This window comes from Pseudophryne corroboree, chromosome 4 (genome assembly GCF_028390025.1).
Source record: "Pseudophryne corroboree isolate aPseCor3 chromosome 4, aPseCor3.hap2, whole genome shotgun sequence".
NCBI classification, from domain to species: Eukaryota; Metazoa; Chordata; class Amphibia; order Anura; family Myobatrachidae; genus Pseudophryne; species Pseudophryne corroboree.
The window spans coordinates 418,333,791-418,359,700 of record NC_086447.1 but is presented as its reverse complement, the minus strand read 5'-3'; the positions used below and the strand labels follow the sequence as shown (position 1 = coordinate 418,359,700).

At 43.5% G+C, this 25,910-nt stretch overlaps 1 protein-coding gene across 1 annotated transcript in view; it reads right to left on the bottom strand.

The window, feature by feature from the left end:
• Positions 1-25,910, bottom strand: part of CD109 (CD109 molecule) — a 559,535-nt gene that overhangs the window by 156,492 nt on the left and 377,133 nt on the right. Inside the window, exons 25-26 of the mRNA XM_063916820.1 lie at positions 14,461-14,542; positions 10,933-11,161 (exon numbers count right to left, since the gene is read on the bottom strand). Of these exons, the coding sequence (XP_063772890.1) occupies positions 10,933-11,161; positions 14,461-14,542 (311 nt within the window). The remainder of the gene's footprint in view (positions 1-10,932; positions 11,162-14,460; positions 14,543-25,910) is intronic.

The following is a 25,910-nucleotide window of genomic DNA, read 5'->3' as shown; positions in this document are numbered from 1 at the left end:
TAAATGCAACATAGATTTTTGCACTAATCGAATGACATGCGTATCTACTTTAGGAGCCACCTCCCTTTTTAAACAGTCCCCTGCTGGAAAAGAATAATTGGAATCCCATTTTTTGGGAATTCCATATTTTTTATTGGGTGTAGCCCAAGCCTCTTCCATGATTTCCATCAGCTGGTCTGACCCTGGAAACTCAGTCTTAACTGTTTTGGGACGTTTACATACAGGTGCCTTGGTTTTTAACACAGGCTCTGCTGAATCCTCTAAGGAAAGAATGGCCTTCATAGCTCTAATTAATTCAGCTATATCCACTGAGCTGAGACCCTCTTCCTCCTCTTCGTATGCCGAAGTAGAGTAAATTGAATTTTCATCTTCCGATGAATCATCTTGTGTAGCCTGTGAAGGTGAAGGTTTACTTACCATCGGTTTATCAGCTTGTTTCATATGGGAAGCTGCTGGGGGAAATTATATACCGTAGGTAGGGAGCTGCATGTATGGGTTAATAGTGTACCCCATTCCTGGTAAAAGAAGCTGTAGGAATTACCCGTTCAGCTATACTGGACAAAGTCTGTGCAAACATAGCCCAAGGTGGTTCCATCTGACATTGCACAGGGATCTGCTTTGTATTTTGCTGAAAAGCAAAACAATTTGCACATAAACCATCCTGAACCAGATCCCGAGAGGATAATACAGTTTTGCAATACAAACATGATATGAGTGTTGGTGTTACTGTAAATGTACCTTCGTCACTTTTGCCGCTATTAGACATGATAAATAATCAGCACTTTCACAGTGTACTACACAATTTGTGACTAATCACTTCAACCTTCTACAGTGATATCAATCTGACCCTACCCATGCACTGGCATTGACGATCAGAAGAAACAACTGACAAGCATATAATAAAGTCAGCAATCACACTAGCAGTCAGTCACATGTTATATATTAGTCATATGAGCACATTATCAACTACAACCACATTTTTAAGTATGTAGGAGTACATATTACTGAATCCTGTTTTACACAGATCTAACGTATTTAGACACATTGCGAAGAAAACCACAGTAAATGTACACAGATTCATATGCAATAGGCACTTAACTATTCATACTGAACAACTAGATAGAAATTCAGTGCTGTATAGCCCGTACTCAGTAGAGTGGGATACAGGGAGACTCGCCTCGCTTCCAGGATCAATCAATACGTTAGCGAACGCTGAGTGGATCCAGATGCTACTAGTGTACACTGTCGCTCCGGGAACCTATAGTGAACACAGATGCTCAGTGAACACAGATGCACCGGTCACACAGCCCAATGCTGCGATCGGGTCTCCTCACGGTAGCGCTTAGTGAACACAGATGCAGCGGCCTATGCTGCAACCGAGTCCCTCATGGTAGCGTCTGGGACGGAAGCGAGGAAACAGTTCATGGCAGGAGACTCGGCGGAAACTGGTCATGAACCGGGGAGGAGGGGCGACCAGGAGAGCGTCTAACTTCCCCTGTTGACATCAACCCTAGGGATCGCGGCCTCATACTATTCCTGGTGCCTAAGATCCCTAAGGCCTAGCGCTGGTGAGCCCGCGGTGGCAGCCGCGTCATCTACTGTTTGGTAGTCTCCTCCCAATACAGTGCGGCTGTGTCCGTATTCCATCTACTAAGCGGAATCGATGCCTTACCTTCTCTCCGTGCTCCGCCCACAGCCTGGTAACGTCTGCTGGACCTGCTAGTATATCCGACGCAGATGCCCACCGAAACAGCACTGTACTCATGGGTAAGCGTTGTCGCGGCCTGGCGGAGAGTTGTTGGAGCGACTCTAAGCATATAAGAGGCTGTTTAGAAAAGATCGGACACTGGGAGTCTTGTTGAAGGAGACAATTTAATAGCAGATCATCTTAATGATTATTTTTGCTCAGTATTTACTACTGAAAGAGAGGGGAAGGGGCCACAGTTAAGTTGCAGGGATATTCAGGAAAATGAAACAAGTACATTTACAGAGGAGAAGGTCCTAACAGAACTCTCAAAGCTGAAAGTGGACAAATCTATGGGGCCAGATGGGATACATCCAAGGATATTAAAAGAACTTAAAGAGGTGCTGGTAGCACCATTGACAGAATTATTCAACCAGTCATTAGCTACAGGAGAAATTCCAGGGGACTGGAAAAGAGCAAACGTAGTCCCACTGCACAAAAGTGGAAGCAAGGAAGAGGCAAACAACTACAGACCAGTGAGTCTTACATCAGTAGTAGGGAAATTGATGGAAACACTCTTAAAAGAAAGAGTTGTAGATTATCTCAAATCCGGCAATTTACTGGATCCCAAACAGCATGGATTCACTGGGGGGAGATCATGTCAAACAAATCTTATTGACTTTTTTGATTGTGTGACTAAAGTGATGGATAAAGGTGGAGCCATGGATATAGCTTATCTAGACTTTAGTAAGGCTTTTGACACAGTTCCACATCGCAGATTGCTAAATAAACTTGAAAGTTTGGGATTGGATATTAGGATTATTGAATGGATAAGATCTTGATTGAAGGATAGAAAACAGAGAGTTGTGGTAAATGGAGTGCATTCACAGGAGGGAAATGTTACCAGTGGAGTACCCCAGGGATCTGTACTTGGACCAGTGCTTTTTAATATCTTTATTGGTGACATTGCAAATGGCATTAAAGGGAAAGTATGCCTTTTTGCAGATGACACAAAGGTATGCAACAGGGTAGACACACCAGGTGGGGTAAAACAAATGATTGAGGATCTAGGTAGACTAGAGGAATGGTCAAGAGTCTGGCAATTACAGTTTAATGCCAAAAAATGCAAAATCATGCACTTGGGTCTCAAAAATCCTAAAGCTAAATACAGTATTAATGGCACTATACTGGAAACTACTGAGGAGGAAAGGGATCTAGGAGTCACTATTTCAGATGACTTAAAAGCAGGTAAGCAATGTAACAAGGCAATGAGGAAGGCTAGTCAGATGCTTGGCTGCATTGGGAGGGGAATCAGCAGCAGAAAGAAATAAGTAATAATGCCACTGTATAGGTCATTGGTACGGCCTCATCTAGAATACTGTATTCAGTTCTGGAGGCCATATCTTCAAAAGGATATTAATACATTAGAAACTGTACAAAGGAGGGCAACTAAAATGGTGCATGGCCTACATCACAAAACATACCCAGAAAGACTAAGAAATCTCAATATGTATAGTTTGGAGCAGAGAAGGGAAAGGGGGGACATGATAGAAACTTTCAAATATATGAAGGGTTTTAACAAAGTCCAGGAGGGAAACATTCTCCAAATGAAGAGAAGCAATAGGACACGAGGACATGCACTGAGACTGGAGGGGGGGAGGTTCAGGGGAAATTTGCGGAAAAATTATTTCACAGAAAGGGTAGTGGACAAGTGAAATAGCCTCCCATCAGAGGTGGTAGAGGCTAAGACAGTAGAGCAATTTAAACATGCATGGGATAGACATAAGGATATCCTTACAAAGAAATAAGGATCAAATAAGGTTAGTGTTAAAAAAATAAGAATTTACTTACCGATAATTCTATTTCTCGGAGTCCGTAGTGGATGCTGGGGTTCCTGAAAGGACCATGGGGAATAGCGGCTCCGCAGGAGACAGCGCACAAAAGTAAAGCTTTTACAGGTCAGGTGGTGTGTACTGGCTCCTCCCCCCATGACCCTCCTCCAGACTCCAGTTAGGTACTGTGCCCGGACGAGCGTACACAATAAGGGAGGATTTTGAATCCCGGGTAAGACTCATACCAGCCACACCAATCACACCGTACAACTTGTGATCTAAACCCAGTTAACAGTATGATAACAGAGGAGCCTCTGAAAGATGGCTTCCTAAACAATAACCCGAATTAGTTAACAATAACTATGTACAAGTATTGCAGATAATCCGCACTTGGGATGGGCGCCCAGCATCCACTACGGACTCCGAGAAATAGAATTATCGGTAAGTAAATTCTTATTTTCTCTATCGTCCTAAGTGGATGCTGGGGTTCCTGAAAGGACCATGGGGATTATACCAAAGCTCCCAAACGGGCGGGAGAGTGCGGATGACTCTGCAGCACCGAATGAGAGAACTCCAGGTCCTCCTTTGCCAGGGTATCAAATTTGTAAAAATTTACAAACGTGTTCTCCCCTGACCACGTAGCTGCTCGGCAGAGTTGTAATGCCGAGACCCCTCGGGCAGCCGCCCAAGATGAGCCCACCTTCCTTGCGGAATGGGCCTTAACAGATTTAGGCTGTGGCAGGCCTGCCACAGAATGTACAAGTTGAATTTTGTTACAAATCCAACGAGCAATCGACTGCTTAGAAGCAGGTGCACCCAACTTGTTGGGTGCATACAGTATAAACAGCGAGTCAGATTTTCTGACTCCAGCCGTCCTTTAAATGTATATTTTTTAAGGCTCTGACAACGTCCAACAACTTGGAGTCCTTCAAGTCGTCTGTAGCCGCAGGCACTACAATAGGCTGGTTCAGGTGAAACGCTGATACCACCTTAGGGAGAAAATGCGGACGCGTCCGCAGCTCTGCCCTATGTCGAATGGAAAATTAAATAAGGGCTTTTATAAAACAAAGCCGCCAGTTCAGATACTCTCCCGGCCGAAGCCAGGGCCAGTAACAGTCACTTTCCATGTGAGATATTTCAAATCCACATTCTTTAGTGTTCAAACCAATTGGATTTGAGGAAATCTAAAACTACATTTAGATCCCACGGTGCCACCTTAGGCACCACAGGAGGCTGTATATGTAGTACTCCTTTGATAAAAATCTGGACCTCAGGGACTGAGGCCAATTCTTTTTGGAAGAATATTGATAGGGCCGAAATTTGAACCTTAATAGATCCCAATTTGAGACCCATAGACAATCCTGATTGCAGGAAATGTAGGAAAACGACCCAGTTGAAATTCCTCCATCGGAGCACTCCGCTGCTCGCACCACGCAACATATTTTCGCCAAATACGGCGATAATGCTTCGCGGTGACTTCCTTTCTTGCCTTTATCAAGGTAGGAATGACTTCTTCTGGAATGCCTTTTCCTTTTAGGATCTGGCATTCAAACGCCATGCCGTCAAACGCAGCCGCGGTAAGTCTTGAAAAAGACAAGGACCCTGCTGAAGCAGGTCCCTTCTCAGAAGTAGAGGCCACGGATCGTCCGTGACCATCTCTTGAAGTTCCGGGTACCAAGTCCTTCTTGGCCAATCCGGAGCCACTAGTCTTACTCCTCTTTGCCGTATAATCCTCAATACCTTTGGTATGAGAGGCAGAGGAGGAAACACATATACCGACTGGTACACCCAAGGTGTTACCAGCGCGTCCACAGCTATTGCCTGCGGATCTCTTGACCTGGCGCAATACCTGTCCAGTGTTTTGTTGAGGCGAGACGCCATCATGTCCACCATTGGTTTTACCCAACGGTTTAATAGCATGTGGAAAACTTCTGGATGAAGTCCCCACTCTCCCGGGTGAAGGTCGTGTCTGCTGAGGAAGTCTGCTTCCCAGTTGTCCACGCCCGGGATGAATACTGCTGACAGTGCTATCACGTGATTCTCCGCCCAGCGAAGGATCCTGGCAGCTTCTGCCATTGCCCTCCTGCTTCTTGTGCCGCCCTGTCTGTTTACATGGGCGACTGCCGTGATGTTGTCCGACTGGATCAACACCGGTCTTCCTTGAAGCAGAGGTTCCGCCTGGCTTAGAGCATTGTAGATTGCTCTTAGTTCCAGAATGCTTATGTGAAGAGACTTTTTCAGGCTCGACCACACTCCCTGGAAATTTCTTCCCTGTGTGACTGCTCCCCAGCCTCTCAGGCTGGCATCCGTGGTCACCAGGATCCAATCCTGCATGCCGAATCTGCGGCCCTCCAATAGATGAGCCTCCTGCAACCACCACAGAAGGGATACCCTTGTCCTCGGCGACAGGGTTATCCGCAGGTGCATCTGAAGATGCGACCCTGACCATTTGTCCAACAGATCCCTTTGCATGGAATCTGCCGAAAGGGATTGCTTCGTAAGAAGCTACCATTTTTTCCCAGGACTCTTGTGCATTGATGTACAGACACCTTTCCTGGTTTTAGGAGGTTCCTGACCAGGTCAGATAACTCCTTGGCTTTTTCTTCGGGAAGAAAAACCTTTTTCTGAACTGTGTCCAGAATCATCCCCAGGAACAGCAGACGAGTTGTCGGCATTAATTGGGATTTTGGAATATTCAGAATCCATCCGTGCTGCTTTAGCACCTCTTGAGATAGTGCTAAACCCATCTCTAGCTGTTCTCTGGACCTTGCCCTTATTAGGAGATCGTCCAAGTATGGGATAATTAATACGCCTTTTCTTCGAAGAAGAAATATTATCTCGGCCATTACCTTTGTAAAGACCCGAGGTGCCGTGGACAAACCAAACGGCAGCGTCTGAAACTGATAGTGACAGTTTTGTACAACGAACCTGAGGTACCCCTGGTGTGAGGGGTAATTGGAACGTGGAGATACGCATCCTTGATGTCCAAGGATACCATAAAGTCCCCTTCTTCCAGGTTCGCTATCACTGCTCTGAGTGACTCCATCTTGAACTTGAACTTCTTTATGTACAGGTTCAAGGACTTCAGATTTAGAATAGGCCTTACCGAGCCATCCGGCTTCGGTACCACAAAAAGAGTGGAATAATACCCCTTCCCTTGTTGTAGAAGAGGTACCTTGACTATCACCTGCTGAGAATACAGCTTGTGAATGGCTTCCAAAACCGTCTCCCTTTCTGAGGGGGACGTTGGTAAAGCAGACTTCAGGAAACGGCGAGGTGGCTCTGTCTCTAATTTCAACCTGTACCCCTGAGATATTATCTGCAGGATCCAGGGATTTACCTGCGAGTGAGCCCACTGCGCGCTGTAATTCTTGAGACGACCGCCTACCGCCCCCGAGTCCGCTTGCGAAGCCCCAGCGTCATGCTGAGGCTTTTGTAGAAGCCGGGGAGGGCTTCGGTTCCTGGGAAGGAGCTGCCTGTTGCTGTCTCTTCCCTCGTCCTCTGCCTCGTGGCAGATATGAATAGCCCTTTGCTCTCTTATTTTTAAAGGAACGAAAGGGCTGCGGTTGAAAGGTCGGTGCCTTTTTCTGTTGGGGAGTGACTTGAGGTAGAAAGGTGGATTTCCCGGCCGTAGCCGTGGCCACCAAATCCGATAGACCGACCCCAAATAACTCCTCTACGCATCGCCTGTCCACTGTCGTGTCCATAAAGCTCTTCTGGCCGAAATGGACATAGCACTTACCCGTGATGCCAGTGTGCAGATATCTCTCTGTGCATCACGCATATAAAGAAATGCATCCTTTATTTGTTCTAACTACAGTAAAATATTGTCCCTGTCCAGGGTATCAATATTTTCGATCAGGGACTCTGACCAAACTACCCCAGCACTGCACATCCAGGCAGTCGCAATAGCTGGTCGTAGTATAACACCTGCATGTGTGTATATACCTTTTTGGATATTTTCCATCCTCCTATCTGATGGATCTTTAAGTGCGGCCGTCTCAGGAGAGGGTAACGCCACTTGTTTTGATAAGCGTGTTAGCGCTTTGTCCACCCTAGGAGGTGTTTCCCAGCGCTCCCTAACCTCTGGCGGGAAAGGGTATAAAGCCAATAACTTCTTTGAAATTAGCAGTTTTTTATCGGGGCACCCCACGCTTCATCACACACGTCATTTAATTCTTCTGATTCGGTAAAAACTACTGGTAGTTTTTTCACACCCCACATAATACCCTGTTTAGTGGTACCTGTAGTATCAGCTAAATGTAACATCTCCTTTATTGCCAAAATCATATAACGTGTGGCCCTACTGGAAAATACGGTTGATTCGTCACCTTCACCACCGGAATCAGTGCCTGTGTCTGGGTCTGTGTCGACCGACTGAGGCAAGGGGCGTTTTACAGCCCCTGACGGTGTTTGAGGCGCCTGGACAGGCACTAATTGAGTGTCCGGCCGCCTCATGTCGGCAAACGACTGCTTAAGCGAGTTGATGCTATCCCGTAATTCCACAAATAAAGGCATCCATTCTGGTGTCGACCCCCTAGGAGGTGACATCCTCATATTTGGCAATTGCTCCGCCTCCACACCAATAACGTCCTCATACATGTCGACACACACGTACCGACACACAGCAGACACACAGGGAATGCTCTATACGAAGACAGGACCCACTAGCCCTTTGGGGAGACAGAGGGAGAGTCTGCCAGCACACACCAAAAAGCGCTATATATGACAGGGATAGCCTTATGATTAAGTGCTCCCTTATAGCTGCTTTTATATTAATATATTGCCATTTATTTTGCCCCCCCTCTCTGTTATACCCTGTTTCTGTAGTGCAGTGCAGGGGAGAGACCTGGGAGCCTTCCTGACCAGCGGAGCTGTGACAGAAAATGGCGCCGTGTGCTGAGGAGATAGGCCCCACCCCTTTTTCGGCGGGCTCGTCTCCCGCTATTTAGTACATTTAGGCAGGGGTAAATATCTCCATATAGCCTCTGGGGCTATATGTGAGGTATTTTTAGCCTTTTTAAAGGTTTTCATTTGCCTCCCAGGGCGCCCCCCCCCCAGCGCCCTGCACCCTCAGTGACTGCCGTGTGAAGTGTGCTGAGAGGAAAATGGCGCACAGCTGCAGTGCTGTGCGCTACCTTAAGAAGACTGCAGGAGTCTTCAGCCGCCGATTCTGGACCTCTTCTTGCTTCAGCATCTGTGAGGGGGCCGGCGGCGTGGCTCCGGTGACCATCCAGGCTGTACCTGTGATCGTCCCTCTGGAGCTTCATGTCCAGTAGCCAAGAAGCCAATCCATCCTGCACGCAGGTGAGTTCACTTCTTCTCCCCTCTGTCCCTCGTTGCAGTGATCCTGTTGCCAGCAGGAATCACTGTAAAATAAAAAACCTAAGCTAAACTCTCTAAGCAGCTCTTTATGAGAGCCACCTAGAATTGCACCCTTCTCGGCCGGGCACAAAAATCTAACTGGAGTCTGGAGGAGGGTCATGGGGGGAGGAGCCAGTACACACCACCTGACCTGTAAAAGCTTTACTTTTGTGCCCTGTCTCCTGCGGAGCCGCTATTCCCCATGGTCCTTTCAGGAACCCCAGCATCCACTTAGGACGATAGAGAAATAATATTAAAAAAAATAAGGGGCAGACTAGATGGGCCAAGTGGTTCTTATCTGCCGACAAATTCTATGTTTCTATGTTTCTATGATCACTCCAAAAATTAGTAAGACTAAAAAATAACATAAGAAAGCTTTGGGCTGCTAAAAGGAACAGCAGCCCTCTGACCATGGTCCAGCTCCTGCCGCACCAAACAAAAAAACTGATTTGCCTGAGCCAGTGGGCGGGGATATATGGACGGGCCCGTTGCATCCTGGGAGGCATGAACGTTTTTGATCGTTTGGTGCCAATCCGCTGTCGCTCCATCATATCCCATTGTTATCCTGCGGATAACTTGTGGACCCTGCCGGAGAAAATAGGATTTGAATTACCTACCGTTAACTTCTTTTCTCGTAGTCCATAGAGGATACTGGGTGTCCGCCCGGTGCTTCGTTTTTCTGCACTGTTTCTTGTTAAGTATTATTGTTGTTTCAGCTGTTGCTGTTCCTGTTCAAGTTGGTTAGCATGGCTTTCCTCTAGTTTGTGTGTTCTGGTTCGAATCTCACCACTGTTCAGTTAAATCCTTCTCTCGGAGTATGGGGGTCATTACGAGTTGATCGCTCGCTAGCTGTTTTTAGCAGCCGTGCAAACGCTATGCCGCCTCCCACTGGGAGTGTATATTAGCTTAGCAGAAGTGCGAACGAAAGGATCGAACAGCGGCTACAAAATAATTTTGTACAGTTTCAGAGTAGCTTCAGACCTACTCAGAGCTTGCGATCCCTTCAGACTGTTCAGTTCCTGTTTTGACGTCACAAACACACTCTGCGTTCGCCCACCCACGCCTGCGTTTTTCCTGGCACGCCTGCATTTTTTCGAGCACTCCCTGAAAACGGTCAGTTGACACCCAGAAACGCCCACTTCAAGTCAATCACTCTGCGGCCAGCAGTACGACTGAAAAGCTTCGCTAGACCTGGTGTGAAACTACATCGACCGTTGTGAAAGTACGTTGCGCGTGCGGATTGCACCGCATACGCATGCGCAGAAGTGCCAATTTTTTGCATGATTGCTGCGCAGCGAACAATTTCAGCTAGCGATCAACTCGGAATGACCCCCTATGTCTGTCTCCTCGGGCACAGTTTCCAGACTGAGTCTGGTAGGAGGGGCATAGAGGGAGGAGCCAGCCCAAACTATTGATTTATTTAAGTGCCCATGGCTCCTGGAGGACCCGTCTATACCCCATGGTACTAATGTGGACCCCAGTATCCTCTACGGACTACAAGAAAAGGATTTACCATTAGGTAATTCAAATCCTATTTTTTGTATCTTGACAATTGAAGCAATTTGATGTAATATAAAATAATTGACAAATTGAAAAATACCAAAATGTTTCTGATCATCTTATCCTAGATATTAACCACTGGAAGCTGGGCTATTTCAGAAAACTAGGCATAGTAATTTAAGATAATATAGTCCCAAACTTCAGACGCATAACACAAATCCTTTTAGTTGGAATTTCATGATGGCTATACTCCGGATAAAACGTGAAAGGACTATTCTGCACATTTTACTGTTTACTAGATGTTATTGATTTACTATACTATATGCAGCTATTTCTGCTTTTGTATTTTTGTATCTGAGCCGCTGACCATTTAGAAGTGACCAATACTGGAAGTCTCTAAGATATCCATATCATAGATATCCAACATATATACTCTTATGACTTCAATTGGCTTAGAAGAAAATTTTTATATATGGTGAAAAAATATTGTGAATACTATATTCAGAAATTGAAGTTTTGTACTTAAAAACAATACAAAGAGTGATTTCTTACCAGGAGTCCAGGATATTCAATGAGAGCAGCCATTACGTACGCAGTCAAAGTAACTGGACTATAAACGCCTCCTTGCAGTCGACTGCTTATTACTCTTCCGGGTTCCCAAAATTCACCATTTTTCTTCTGGTGCTTTAGAAGCCATGTAAGAGTATCATGAAGCACTACAGGGTCGACTAATATAAACTGCCGTGCTTTTAGAAAACAACGCAGGACAAATGCAGACAACCTAAAACAATAGAAGAGCATTTTATCTTATATGGCCAAATGTAAAAATGGACTCATTAAAATAAAACTGGTAGATTATTATGATTACATTAACATATTTACTATGAGAAAATATAATACTAATTAAGAATATTTTTAAATTAAAGAGAAAGTATGAAAATAGTTGAGGCACTTAATATGCTTACCACATAAAACTATACATGCTGTGTAAATTCTGTGAATGCATCCAGATGTGTCCTCATACATCTTTCCTCAATGCGCCACTCAGCGGGAGATGTCTGGCATGGGTGAGTGGAGAGGTCCCGTGCAACTCTGTTAACACTGGGAGTCTTTTTTGCCGAAAATGCGTCATATTTCGCATCGCTATGTGAACAAGACGCACAAACAGTACAAAGGATTTGTAGCATTCGTATATTCTGTGCATGTCTGCCGATGTATCTGCATACGAAATGGTGTGTAGCATTTTAATTGCAGATACAGATAGGCATGCTGCATATCATTTTAATCAGTAAAAGCTGCTTGTGCATCATATTCGCATAATTTTAATGTAAAAAGGTCGCACGAAAATATGCTCTGCACTACCAAGTCACAACACGGTATGGCGTTACTAGGAGGGCTATTTAACGTGCCATGAGGCTAGATGTATGTGGACACATCTGTATATCTACATTATAAATACATATCTTTATTACAAATTCTGATTATAATTGTTAATACATAAGTAATGTTTATTTGAAATTATGCCGTATTTGTCTTATGATGAACAAGGTGCATCGCTCCCATCAAGTGTAGCACTTTCAAATATACACTATACTACTTGGACAGAGCTAAACTGGCTTAATACACAGTCACTGCGGAGAGACTTTCTGAACTGCTTGTATTACAAAAATCTTAACCTGAATACTCTAAGGTCGAAGCACTCAAGACCATAGATCTCAGAAAGTGTGATACAAAATGCAGTGGGTGGGATGCCGGCAGTCTTAAGATCAACACTGGCATTCCGATGTTCAGAATCCTGACAGGGGTTTGGCAAGTATGCTTACCCTCCCCCTTACCGCCCTAACCCTCCCTTCCAGCAGCCTAACCCTAACCCCCCCATCCCCACAGCCTAACATTAGCCCTCCCTGGTAGTGCCTAAACCTAACACCCCTCCCAACAGCCTAATCCGAACCATCCTTTCCCCGCAGCCTAAGCCTAAACCTAACCTTCCCCAGGGGTGCCTTTACCTAACCTTGCCCTAGCCAGCGGTATCTTCTTTCTCCTTCAGTTGGGTGCTGTATGAGGCAGCGTGTGGCGGCCGCGGCACTTAGCTATGACGTCACCGGCTGCACGGAGTATTGCGGAGAATGTCCGAGCGCTGGAACCACAGTCTCTCAGAATAGCCTTCACCAGCCCTACGCAAATCTATTCGTAGCTTGGTGGGAGGAGTCCCACATCTGGAAAACTGGAGTGGGATGTCTATCTTGGGCCCGATGAAGTAGTGTCCCTCTTCCAAGCTGTGGGCGGTCACCGTTGTCCTCTGTCAGCAGGAATGAATCAGGATGACATCCTGGTCGCTGACACCTTCCACATACTCCCCTTATTAGATACATTAGTCACATCTTCAACCGATATTGACTGTGAATTGACTCCTCCTTATCCTTCTAATCATCAGGTAAATTCATCTACTACTCTTCTGCAGAGCATATAGGGACAGCGCAAACACAGCTCACACTGTGTCACCAACGCATCCCAGGAATTGTGCCCTGCTAACCACACTTTTCCCTAAAATGTATTTTCAAAAGAGATGCAAACATATTGAATTGTATTGTATTTAATGTATTATGTTTCTTATCTTGTTTATTAATTTTATCAGCAAATAGAACATCTTTTATTACTAGCGCTTGCCCATTAACCGATAATTTACAAGAACAATTTTGAAGCAAGCTGCTTACAAACCAGCACTTGATGTCAATTCACACTATACCTCCCTTTCCCACAGCCTAACCTTACCCTCCCCCCCCCAAACCCGGTGGGTAGAATGTAGGAAACACTGGCATACTTATGTTCGGGATGTTGGCTGTCAGGAGTACAGGCGACAGTATTCCAAGTGATGGCGAAGTCCTGCCGCTGGATTTTTGGCCGTGCGTTGGGATTCCAGCACCGGTATTTCGAGCACCGGCATCTGGACCGCATCCAATCTCAGACTTGTATTTCAGATATTTACTGATCCATGAGTTACTGAATGTCCTTTTTCCTCAATTTTCCATCTCTTTTATGCTGACCCAATATGTTGTTTAGATATATTTTAGTGTATTGAATACTAAATAATTTACATGAAAATATGCAGTAATAATGATTTTTTTATTTTATTATTTCTGCCACAAAAAAAATAAAAATAACCATTGTTCATTGAGTAATTTCTAATACTGCGGGGGTCATAATTTTTGTAACTAGAACTTCATATCAGACAGAAATTAATCAGCTCCAATATGTACTACAAGGTTATTTTGTCCACTATTGATCTTACAAATTGATTCATAAAGGTTTGCAGTTTGGGTCAGCTAGCTAAGCATTTTTGGTGGGAAACATTTTGACAATATCAATAACAACAGGATGAAGTTTAGAGAAATGTTGATTCCAATTAAACAGCTCAGTCTAATATTTTGGAATTGTTATTCCCACCTCACTAATCACATACAATATTTATACCTCCATCACTTTAGATTAGGATGCTCTAAATACCTAACTACATAACTGTAGGGTTTTAGACTTGATATGTGCCAACAAGGCCCATTACCCTCAAGGTATCGGTTCTATAGATCTACACTAAAAAGGTCTACAGTCAATAGGTCTACCACTAAAGGTAGATATGCATTAGGTCGACAGGGTCAAAAGGTTGACATGACAATGGTCGACACAAGTTTTTTATTTATTTTGCATTTTTTTCAAATTTTCATACTTTATCAACCATAGGACTACGATTGGGAATAACAACCTGTGCTGAGCGCAGCGAGGCACCTTGCCCGCGTGAGGGGGCAACGTAGTGTTCTAATGGAGATTGTTTGTGACATAAAAGTGACAAACCCCCCCCCCCAAAAAAAAAGTCTACCTTTTTTCTGTCGATCATTTTCATGTCGACCTTTTGACCCTCTCAACCTTTCCTACTGTCTGCCGACTATATGTCGACCTAATGCATGTCTACCATTAGTGGTAGACCTATTGACTGTAGACCTTTTTACTGTATGTCTAATAATCCACACCCAACCTCAAAGACCCTTCAGGTTTGTAGAGAAACTTTTTAGATAATTGAAAATTTACCATGTACTTCCAGAAGGATCATCATTTCCAAATGCGCTAAAAGACCCATCTTCTCTTTGATAGATCAGTTCTCTCTGGTAACCTGAGTAGCAAAGACATATGAGAATCATTATTACTGCAGTCTGTTTTCTATATGGATCAAGATGATAACAAATGAAAGGTATATGAGGCATGATGTTTATGTGGAAATACTACACTTCTGCAAAGAGCTTGTGCAGTATATATCTACACATGAAATAAAAGTTTAAACCTGCTTTAGTCCATGTAATTGATCATTATTTATTTAATAGAAATGTTATGAAACAAAGCATGTTATCTGTAGCACTCTGGCAGGTAACTTTGGCAGTAAGACTGTATATCTGCAGGGGAACGGTTGTTTACATCGGTTGAAACTTTTCATGCACATTTTATAATACCTCTGCTCCACTTTTACATTTCTCTGAGAAACTAGAAAAGCGCATTACAACTATCGGTCAAAACTATTGTTTGCAAGTGAATTACACAATTAAACAATTACATTTGGCACAATGAATACATATATATAAAAAAAAGGCAATAGTAGCAGGTTAAATGAAAAAAACAAAAAACAAAGATTTCTCTAATTAAAGACTTGATTGAAAAAGTCAGTGCTTGAGCCCAAAAAAATCTTTACTACTCAGACGTGCCCATTAATATAACAATTTAAAAGAGAGATAGCAACAAAAATGCACACAAATATACAATAATATAAAATTAGAATACAGGGGAATTCAATTAGCAGTGGTAATTTATGGGTGTGGTATATTAGAGCTAGAGCATAGGTTCTCAAACTCGGTCCTCAGGACACCACACGGTCCATGTTTTGCAGCTCACCTGTAGATTTTTAAAATGTGACAGTTGGTGATACACAGTGCAGCGGCTGGGTGACCTGGAAAACGTGAACCGTGTGGGGTCCTGAGGACCGAGTTTGAGAACCACTGATCTAGAGTAGTTAGACCATCAATAGGGCGACCTAAGAAGATTGACATGCATTAGGTCAACAGGGTCAAAATATGTACATGGAAAAGGTAGATAGTAAAAAGGTCGACAGGTACAAAAGGTTGGCAGGGTCAAAACGTCAAAATATAAATGGTCAACACAAAACAAGTCAACATAAGCGTATTACATTTTATGGGTGTCTTTTTCTATGTCTCATCATATGTTACCATAATTAGTGCAAACGTATACCCTCACAGGCCCACTTCACTCGCCACTCTTCAGGCAAGGTGCCTTGCTCCACAGGTTACTATTTCCAATTGTAGTCCAAGGGTATATGGTACTATATGTGAAAAACCTCCAAAAACTTGTGTCGATCATGTGTGTAAACCTTTTGACCCTGTTGACCTAATGCATGTCGACCATATGGTGTCAATCTATTGACTGTCTATTTATCTATCATCCACATAATGTAATTTACTACGTGTGAAAAAGGATAGTAGCCCCAAGGCTTTAACGCCTGGTACTATTCAATTACGGCCCCTTTATCACGCCCATTAAATTACCATGTTCACGTGCATTAACCCATAGACTATGGGATGAAGGAACTGAATCTATGGGTTAACACGGTCGGGGCACCAGCAAACAGGCTATTTAACGCAAATTTCTTTTCAAGCGTGCTCAGGCTCTAAAAAAAATCCTTTTTAACTGCAGTCTGCCATCTCTAACTGAGTAGCTCAGCTATTTCAATTAGCCCAGTAAATTACTCAGGCTGGTGTCAGACTCACACATGTGTCTGAGTCCCCCAAGCATCCAACTGGGTGTCCTTGATGGCCACAGAATACAAAGACTTGGTAGAAAAATAACATAGTGTAGCTTACATGCTGGATAGTGTTGTTCGCACTCTGCATTGGAGAATATTAGCTGTAATGTAGGAATCCCATGACATGTTTCTGTATCACCAGTCACCTTTCCTAACCATGGTGCCTGCTCTACTTATGCTTGTGATTTGTATCTAGTGCTGATTTAGCTAAGTGGTAAAATCATGTGTTTATTAAACTGGAAACCTGGGTTTGTAGAACAGTTTAGTATAAGGTTTTGCATGAAGATTTGGGAAAAACTATTACTCAATGAACTGTAATATGGGTATTTCATTTATTTTTATTTTGTTTTATATATACAGAATTGATTTAAAAATATGGAAAGATCTCAGGAGTGACGAATATTGATCAGTTGATATGACGCTGAATTAATTATTTGACATCTGTGAATGGCCTCAGAGGATTGGACATCAGGACCTTAAATGAGTGCTCTTTTGGAAGAGGATCATGCTGCCAATTCCTTTGATAAAGGTGTTCTGGAGACACAGAAACATGTCACAGGATTCCTACATTACAGCGATAATTCTCTGATGCAGAGCATGAACAAAACTAACTATGCAGAGTAGCATGAACATCACTAATTATCCAGCGTGTAAGATACACTATTCTTTACCTTTTATCAAGTCTGGGGGATTCTGTGGATTTTAAATTGCCATCAAGGACATCCAACTGGTTGCTCAGCGAGACTCAGGCACCTCCTGGAAGGTGACACCAGTTGGATGAGTTCTGTAAAAATGCTATAATATTATCTTATCATTGCAATTCTAAATATATACTAACCCCATAAATTGGTTATACTGCCTATATACGGACTCTGGGGCCTATTTATCAAGTTTTTTTTTTCTTATAAAAAATTATGCGTCAACTAAAGTTTAGTGCTTCACAAAAAAATTAACAATGAGAACTATGATCTGACCCCTATGTACTAAACTCGAAAAGTGATCCCTCTCCTGCAGCCTCTGGCCGGCTCCAGAAATTGACACTCTGCGCATGCGCAGTATCAGATTTCCTGGAGGAGTCTTCAACAAATGTGAAAGACTCCTCCGACATGCCAGGCATGTGCCCACGGGTACAGCAGTTTTTAGTGTACCTGCAAGTGAACTTATGTACATAACGGGGATATTTTCATTCAAAATGAAACATCCCTCATGATACAGGCTGTTGTCATCGTTGCAGTACTGTGATTGTTAATACATATGCCATTTTGACTTTTTGCACACGCTGTGATTGGTTTATATATAACATCATAAAAATGTGAACTTCCAAACTGCTAAAGAATTATAATTAAGGAGCATTGTGCAGTTGTCCACATGTCTACAGCACTTTAGAGTTTACCATTATAAAAGCTGGTAAGTTTGACTGACCTCTGCATCTGATTACTAACAATAATAAGCTGTGTATGATTTACACACATGTATGCCAGTTTGATATCATGTAATTGTATTTTTATTAATATACCCTCCAACTGTACCTTTTGGCTGGTACAGTACCGTTTTTTATGGTCTGTACTGGCCAAAAAGGGCTTTGTACCGATTTTTTACTCTCTAAATCTCCATTGAAAGTATATGCCCCTTTACCCGTGGCCATGCCCCTTTTCCTAATTTGTACCGATTTTCGAGTGTAAAATGTTGAAGGGTATGTAATATCAAACTATATAGTATTAAATTGTTATACAGTATTATTGAGCATATCTCTGAGTACTAAAGATTTATTTGGATGAAGTGCAGATTTTTTCAGTAAAGTTATTAGCAAATTAAATGCACTCTGTATGTTCCCACGTATGGATCATGTTTCATGTTGCAAAGACTGAGCTTTTGCACAAAGGATGCCTTTGTTCTCAGTTTAATCCCAGACACAGCAACTAATTTATTACAAATGTAGTCATGCTCATCCATCCTGCGACATGGCCGCATGTGCACAATTGCCGCAGGTGCGACTTATGGCCTAATTCAGATCTAATTGCAGCTGCAAATCGCATCGCAAGCCGCGTTTTCTAGCTAAATGCGCACGCACAAAGTCACGAGTACGCATGTGCCGGATGCGATGTGCGACAAATGTGCACACATACACATGGGCTGCAGGTGGGGTTTTTGCACAGCTGCAAAGCAAATCTCTGTCACTGCACAATGAGTGTTCGCATTTGCAGAGCAAGTCCAGGGCTGCGCACAGCATGCGAATGTTCAGCACAGGTGTCCTGCCATCTTCCTGCAAATAACAGCAAATCACACACACCTGTTTACAATCCAAATGCCTCAACACCTCATTACATCTCTAGATCTCTGTGAAATGATATGTAGCCTGTCATTCTCTGTATATGTGCAACACACAATCTACACTTTAGTTTGTTTACAACTACTACATGTGTACTACACATTTACTACATGTGTCGTTTTATGAACAACATTCAAAACATTACACTCTTACAACAGATTAACAAATTTTAAAATACCTGTTTGTGTATTCACATTGCTTTGAGCTGTCTTTCAAACTGCTGTGTGCAATTTAAACAGACTTGCTGTATACACGTCTCCCACCTACAGTACAGGCCATGTTGTGTGAAGGAATACATCTGTGTTACTCATAATACAACATTACCAGCATACTGCAATTATTGTTATAATGTTCTGTAATCATGCTTCAGTTAATAGAGTAACATTATACAGTAGCATACCCTCCAACTGTACCTTTTTAATAGGTACAGTACCTTTTTTTCATGGTCTGTACCGATTTTTGTCTCTCCAAACTTCCATTGAAAGTATAGGAAAAGGGGCGTGGCCACGCCCCCTTTACACGCGGCCACGCCCCTTTTTCGAATTTGTACCGATTTTTCTGTGTAAAATGTTGGAGGGTATGCAGTAGATGTGTTACAGTATATATTTTTTTGTTAACATTTTTATAAAGCTTTATGGATTGTCAACATTTTTTTGCATTACCATGCATCAGAAGAAAATTAACACTATTTGTGGTCAAAGTGTAAGGCAATAAAAATTAATTTTATTAATAAACTCCAAACAAGCACCTGGCTGTGCAGTAAAGAGGCATACAGCACCCAATAGGGCAGTTAACCCCATCTCTGCAACAAACATAACAAAAAGCTGGTCCCAGTACCCTGGATGAGGAATATGTCAGCCAAAAAGAAGAAGAAACTGGGCCCAGTACCCAGACACAACAATCAGGCCCACAAACAGAAGAGGAAGCTGACCCAAGTTCACGGTCTACTCAACTGCAGCCAGGTAATGAGAAAAAAACACAAAAACTCATGTGGCAGGATGGAGTTGGACATTCTTGTTTCGCACGCCATGAAACAAATTCACTATGTCTAAAAGAATATGTGGGCAGAAACCAAGGAGTGCATCTGGAGAGAAATCACCATCTGCCACTTTTTTCTGCAGGCTGAAGGGGTGGTTCTGGGGAATGGATTCTGCGTGTGGATCTGCAAGAAGCCTGTCCAGTGAGATCTTGTTCCTGGGCAGGGCTAGGGGATGGCGCAGGTAGTGTTGACTCTCTGAGAGTCTGGCCATGGAGTTCTGCGATGGCCTGCATGCCTTGGGAAATGGGGCCAAGAATGGAGGTTACCTCACGCATGCCTTGATGTATAGAAGAGGTGAGCTCACGGACCCTCCAGGAGCACCTGTTGCTGAAACTCCTCGCTATTTTGGCCTTGGTGTCAGATGGCCATCAGAAGCTCCTGGAGAGTTGGTTGGGGGGAGGGTAGAGGGTGCCTCGGTGTGTTCCCAGGGTGGTGGGTTGTCCGGGCCCACATCAGTTTATTGAAACACCCTCCCCAGCCTTGGTGAGCTGCACCACCTGTGCTGTGTTTTGAAAAGGAGACTAAGAAAAAAAAAACATTATTAATCACATTTGTTAATCAGCTTACATTTATTAACTTATTACTTTAATATTTACCTGCCAAGACATGCGGAGATTCAAGAACAGGCATGTCTGTGTCCATCTCATGCACACCTGCCACCTCCTCATCGGCCACACAGCCCAAGGCAAACTCCTCCAACGCCGTGTATTCCAGACTCTCAGGGAGCCTGCCTCCACCTGTTTCCCTCACAGATCTCCACCACACAGACATCTTGCCCTTTAGCCGGCACTTGAAGTCAGCCCATCTACAGATTTACAACAACAACAACAACTAGCATACATAATTTTATATAGAATTGTAACATTGTTTTCATTATTTTAAGTTGCACTTTTTATTAATCTGTCCATGTTTTTATTTTATTTTTGGGAGATATTGGTGTTTTTCTATACATCAAACAAACACAAATAACACACACTACATTACTTTGGCAGACTTCTTGTATACATACATTGCAGTAAATATTGTAAGATGTGAGTTGTAGTTAAAGATGGAATGTTGACCATAGCAACCAAACATTAAACTGCTCATTTCTCTTGCACCTTCTAGATATGGAATTGTCTTGATTGCTATAGGGAACATCACATCTAAAATTTAACTCGTATCTTCGTAAATGTACCCAATAGTGTCTTAGAGTGTGAACCAGTATGTACTTACGGTCTCTTAACTTCCTGTGGTGTGCAGACAATTGGGGCCCCCAAATTCACAGCCTTAGCGATTTCGCTCCAGATGCGCTCCTTGGCTCCAGCGCTCATTCTTTGGGGTATAGTGGATTTTATCCATGGTTTGCGGGACAAGAATGTCCAACTCCCTCCTGCCAAATGGGAGCTGTCTTTTTTCCTTCTCTTTCCCTGGCTGCGATAGAGTAGACTGGGACTTGGGAAAGCTTCCTTTTCTGTTTGTGGTATAGGATTGTTGAGTCTGTGTACTGTGCCCAGATTCTTCCTCTCTTTGACTCACATCTTCCTTAGCCAGGGAACTGGGACCAGCTTCTTGTTCTGTTTGCTGGGTAGATAGGGGTAACTGGATACTGGGTCCTGTTCCTTCCTCCTCTGCGCAGCCAGGCGTTGTTTGTTGCTTTGCCATTCGGCATTGCCTGCTTTTTTCAAATGCTGCAGATAGCTGGGAATTGAGGGAACGTATTTCCTCTGAAATGGGATCTATGGTTCTGGTAGCATGTGTGTATGGTTCAGGGGTGTGTATTTATACATGCGTACGCATGCTTAACGTAATTTCACACAGGTGATGCATACACAATTGTAAAGTTTGATTTGATTGATTTTCATATTTAAGGCGGCTCTAGGCATCTGTGTTTTGTGGATGTTGGTGTTAAAGGAGAGAGAGTGTGTTGTTGGTGTTGAAGGTAAGTGGGTTTTTAAATGTTTTCAAGTTAAACATCTACAGCTATGCAATGTTTTATGAAGAGTGTTGCGGTTTAAAATTACAGCTGTGTTTGCGGTGGTAAGCAGGGGCGGATTGGGATTGAACACCAGCCCGGGATATTTATGGAAGCATCCCTAATGGGGGCGGAATCTGTTGGGGGGGAGGGGTCTGTCAAGAGGACGTGGTAACTCCTCAGAGGTCCCGATTCTGAGATGAACACAGTTTGGGCCTCCTTTGCTTTACATTATGCTAATGTTTACCTGCGACTTTATGCATATGCTGCTACAATGCCCTTCCCTGATGTACATCCGTAGGTCTGAATATACAAAGACTGATATGCCCACTCTCAGTGTCTACTGACACTGCAGTCAACCCTTTAATCTACTTCTGATTTTATTGACTTTTCATTCTACAAACCCTTTTTTTAACCATATATGTGTCAAAGTAGAGGGAGGGGGAACACACACTAGGGAGGGAGCACACACAAGTAGTGAAACACAGACACAGGGGACCAGCGTAGCGGAATCTGTCCCAGTGGCCAATCCGCCCCTGATTACATACATAGCCACCACATTATTACATGAATAGCACCACATTACAGGTATAGCACCGCACTACACGTATAGCACCGCAATATGCAAATAGCACATTACACGTATAGCACCCCACTACATACATAGCCACCGCATTACATACGTAGCCACCGCATTACATAAATAGGCCCATCATCATGGACAGACATTGGGCAGCTACAAGGCTGAAGGAATTTGCATAAGAGATTATCCCAAGTTGTCCCAGATTGTCTCCAGGTCCCCCATTGGTAGAACAGCTTCACCACTTTTCACGGCTAGTGGAACCTGGAAGTGCCCGCTAGCCTAACTTCCGGATTGCGTTCCAATGAACCGCAAGTACTGGACGCAGTGTGAGCCAGCCCAGCCTGAGTGTGAATCAGCCTGGCTGAGGGGGATATTGGACTGGCCCATCGGAATCTGTCATGGTGTCTTGGTGGGCCAATCAGCCCCTGCTGGTAAGTACAGTATGTGGTGTACTAACGGTTGCTTGCTTTCGCACAGCGTGCTTCTGTAACACATGTCCATTTGTAGGTGTGTTGTGTAAGGTTTTTTTTTGGGTATTGTGCAAAGCAGTGCATTTTTTCTTCATCTCAAATTTTATTTATGCATTTTATTGTATATGGTGGGTTGCGGTCGCACAGCATGTTTCAAAAATAATGTAAGATTTATTGTTTGCTCTTAAAGGGGACATTTGCTGTTTATAAAGAACGTTTGTTGTGTGTTGGACATCTTTTTTTTTTTTTTTTTTACGCTGGTAAGTGTGTGTTGTAGTGCTGTGTTAGTTTGTAAATTTTTACCAAAGTTTATTTTAGTTTTCATTATATTTTTCCAGTGTTTGGGGTTACTTCTCAAACGTGCGTGTTATTTTTTATTTGTGTTTTTGCCGGAGTAGGCTCTTTATTTTTGACAGCCTTTTGCTGATTGTCCCATTACTTGTATTCCGCTGGTAAGTATATGCATGTGTTTTGTGTTGGTTTGCGGTTTGTGGTGTATGTGTCATTTCTTTTTTTTGTTTGTGTTTACTTCTCAAGGATGCATGTTTTTGGTGTAGCATTTTGAGGATGGAATTAGCATTTTTCGGGTGAAATGTAATAGGGTGTGAGAATCAGAAAGATTTTGGTAAAATTCTCCTGTTTTTTTTAAAGTGGCAATCATTTACATGGCAAAATCAACCTGTTTTTTTTAATGTCCCTTTCCTCCTGTTGTACAAAATGTAATGATGGAAAACAGCACACCTGTAAGTTGATTGTAGTGGTTAAATTAGCTTGTCAATAATTATCAAACTTCAAATGTTTAAAAATTAACACTCTGAAAAATGATATTTGCAGTTGGCTACGGCAGCATATCTGTATGCCTTAAACGGCCAACCCCAACATGCACCTCATCCTCGAAGGCAAAAGAGGTATGCAAGGCCTAGGATCTTTCGAACCTGTGTCACCCTTTTTGGAATGCCAGATGATGAGGTGGTGCAGCAGCAGCGCTATAGGCTGCCCCCTCATGTCATCCTAGAAACTCTCTCAATAATAGAGAGTGACCTAGAGAGTAAAAATCGCAATCCTACAGGAATTCCACCACTGACATAATTAATTGCTGTCTTACACTTTAGGACCTCAGGATCCTTCCAGGATATTGTTGGAGTCCTGGGAGGCGTCTCCCAGGGCTCATTCTCAAGGATCCTGAGGCGCGTAATTGGGGTGTTTCTTAAAAGAACTAAGCAGTTCATATCAATGTCATTTGATGTGGAGTCCCTAGCTGTGGTGAAGCAACAATTCCGAGCAATTGTTGGCTTCCCACACGTTATTGGGGTAGTGGATGGGGCACACATTCCACTTGTGGCTCCATCACATAATGAAATTATCTTTAGGAATAGAAAAATGTTCCATTCTTTGAATGTGATGGTGGATTGTGGCCCATCACACCAGATCCTTTCCCTGAATGCATGGTACCCAGAAAGTGCCCATGATTCTCACGTGATTCAACAATCAGGTATTTGGCACAAATTATCCATTTTAGAAGCCCAAGACACGTGGATCCTGGGTGAGTTTCTGGGTCTTCATGTGTTAAAAGGTTAAAGTGTTTTTGTGTGTTAATTTGGACATCCCTTTTTTTGTCAGGAGATAGTGGATATCCTTACACCCCCTGGCTCATGACTTAAACACCAGAACCACAATCTGCATTTAACGCTGCACTTACATCCACCAGACAGGTGGAATGGTTGGTAAGATAGTGATCCTGTGTGCAATCCTGCACAATGGGAGTCATTCCGAGTTGATCGCACATAGCAATTTTTTGCTGCTTGTGCGATCAACCTGATGCCGCCTATGGGGGGGTGTATTTTCGCATAGCAGGGCTGCGACCGCTTGTGCAGCCCTGCTATGCTAAAAAAGGTTTCTAGCAAAACAAGACCAGCCCTATACCTACTTACCATTTGCGACGGATCCAGCGATGCAGGTCCCGGATTTGATGTCAGACATCCGCCCTCAAAACGCCTGCGTTCGCTGGACCACTCCCGTAAAACGGTCAGTTGACGCGCCGACATGCCTTCCTCCTGTCAATCTTCTTGCGGTCGCCGCTGTGACCGCTTTCCTCGTTCCCGATGTCGTTGCCCGGCGACAGCCGTCTCTGGGCAACAACGCACATGTGCAGTTTCAACCCGATCGCACCGCTGCGAAGAAGTGCAGTGTGCGATTGGGTCAGAATGACCCCCAATATTGCTATAAGTAGTCATGTGGCACTGGCCCAACAAGAAATATTGGCCCCAGAGGATGAGGAGCCAGGGGTTGGCTGTTTCTGGGGCCGCGGCCGAGAGTACGAACGCGGACATGCAATGCGAAAGAAATTAGTTGCCCGATATTTCAGGTATGTTGGAGTTATGATCATGTCAGAAATTTCAGGCAATTTGCACAGAATATAAATAAAAGTGCTTGTTATGCTTTTAATAAAAATTTAAAAAAAAAACTTTTTTGTAAGTACCAATTAACTTAAAAAAAACAAAAACAAAAAAAACAACAACCCCAGAAACATTAGTGCATGTGCCTTAAAAATATGGATAATGCATATGAAAAACAATGGGTGTGACAGAGTGGATAGGCTCACAATGTAGTTTTGTGTGTAGTATTTGGTTTGCTGTTGCTTTTATAATGGATTGTAGTGGTGAAAGTGTTATATTCGGAAGGCCAGTAAGAAGAGAGGGATGCGATCAAGATGCCGCCGTCCGGAATCCCGGCGGTCGAAATACCGATGCTGGAATCCCGACCGCCACAATCCCGACCGCCACAATCCCGACATATTCTCCCTCCGTGGGTGTCTACGACACCCATAGAGGGAGAATATAATAGTGTGCCGAGCGTAGCGAGGCACCGTGCCCGCAGCATGGCGAGCGAAGCGAGCCCGCAAGGGGCTGCGTTCCGCTCGCCACCCCTGTCGGGATTGTGTGGTCGGGATTCCGGCGTCGGTATTTGCGGCGGCATTTAGTACTGATCCCAGAAGAGAATTGTAATAATCAATGCAGCACATAATGAGTGCATGGATTGTAGTGTTTGTAGTGTTTCGTGTAATTAAGATTGAAATGTATTTTAAATGCATGTAACATGATTTGTTTCTGGAATTTGTGGATCAAAAAACAGTTCACCAGCTCACTGTGTAGGTGTCAGTCTTGACAGTGAAATGTGTTAAGAACATTGCTGTAATTTTGCAGAATGTTTGTAAGTAATTTATTTATTTATTATCCAAACATTTATTCCAGATGCAGAGGATGGAGATCGCATGTCGGGCATCCGGATGCAAAAGCCC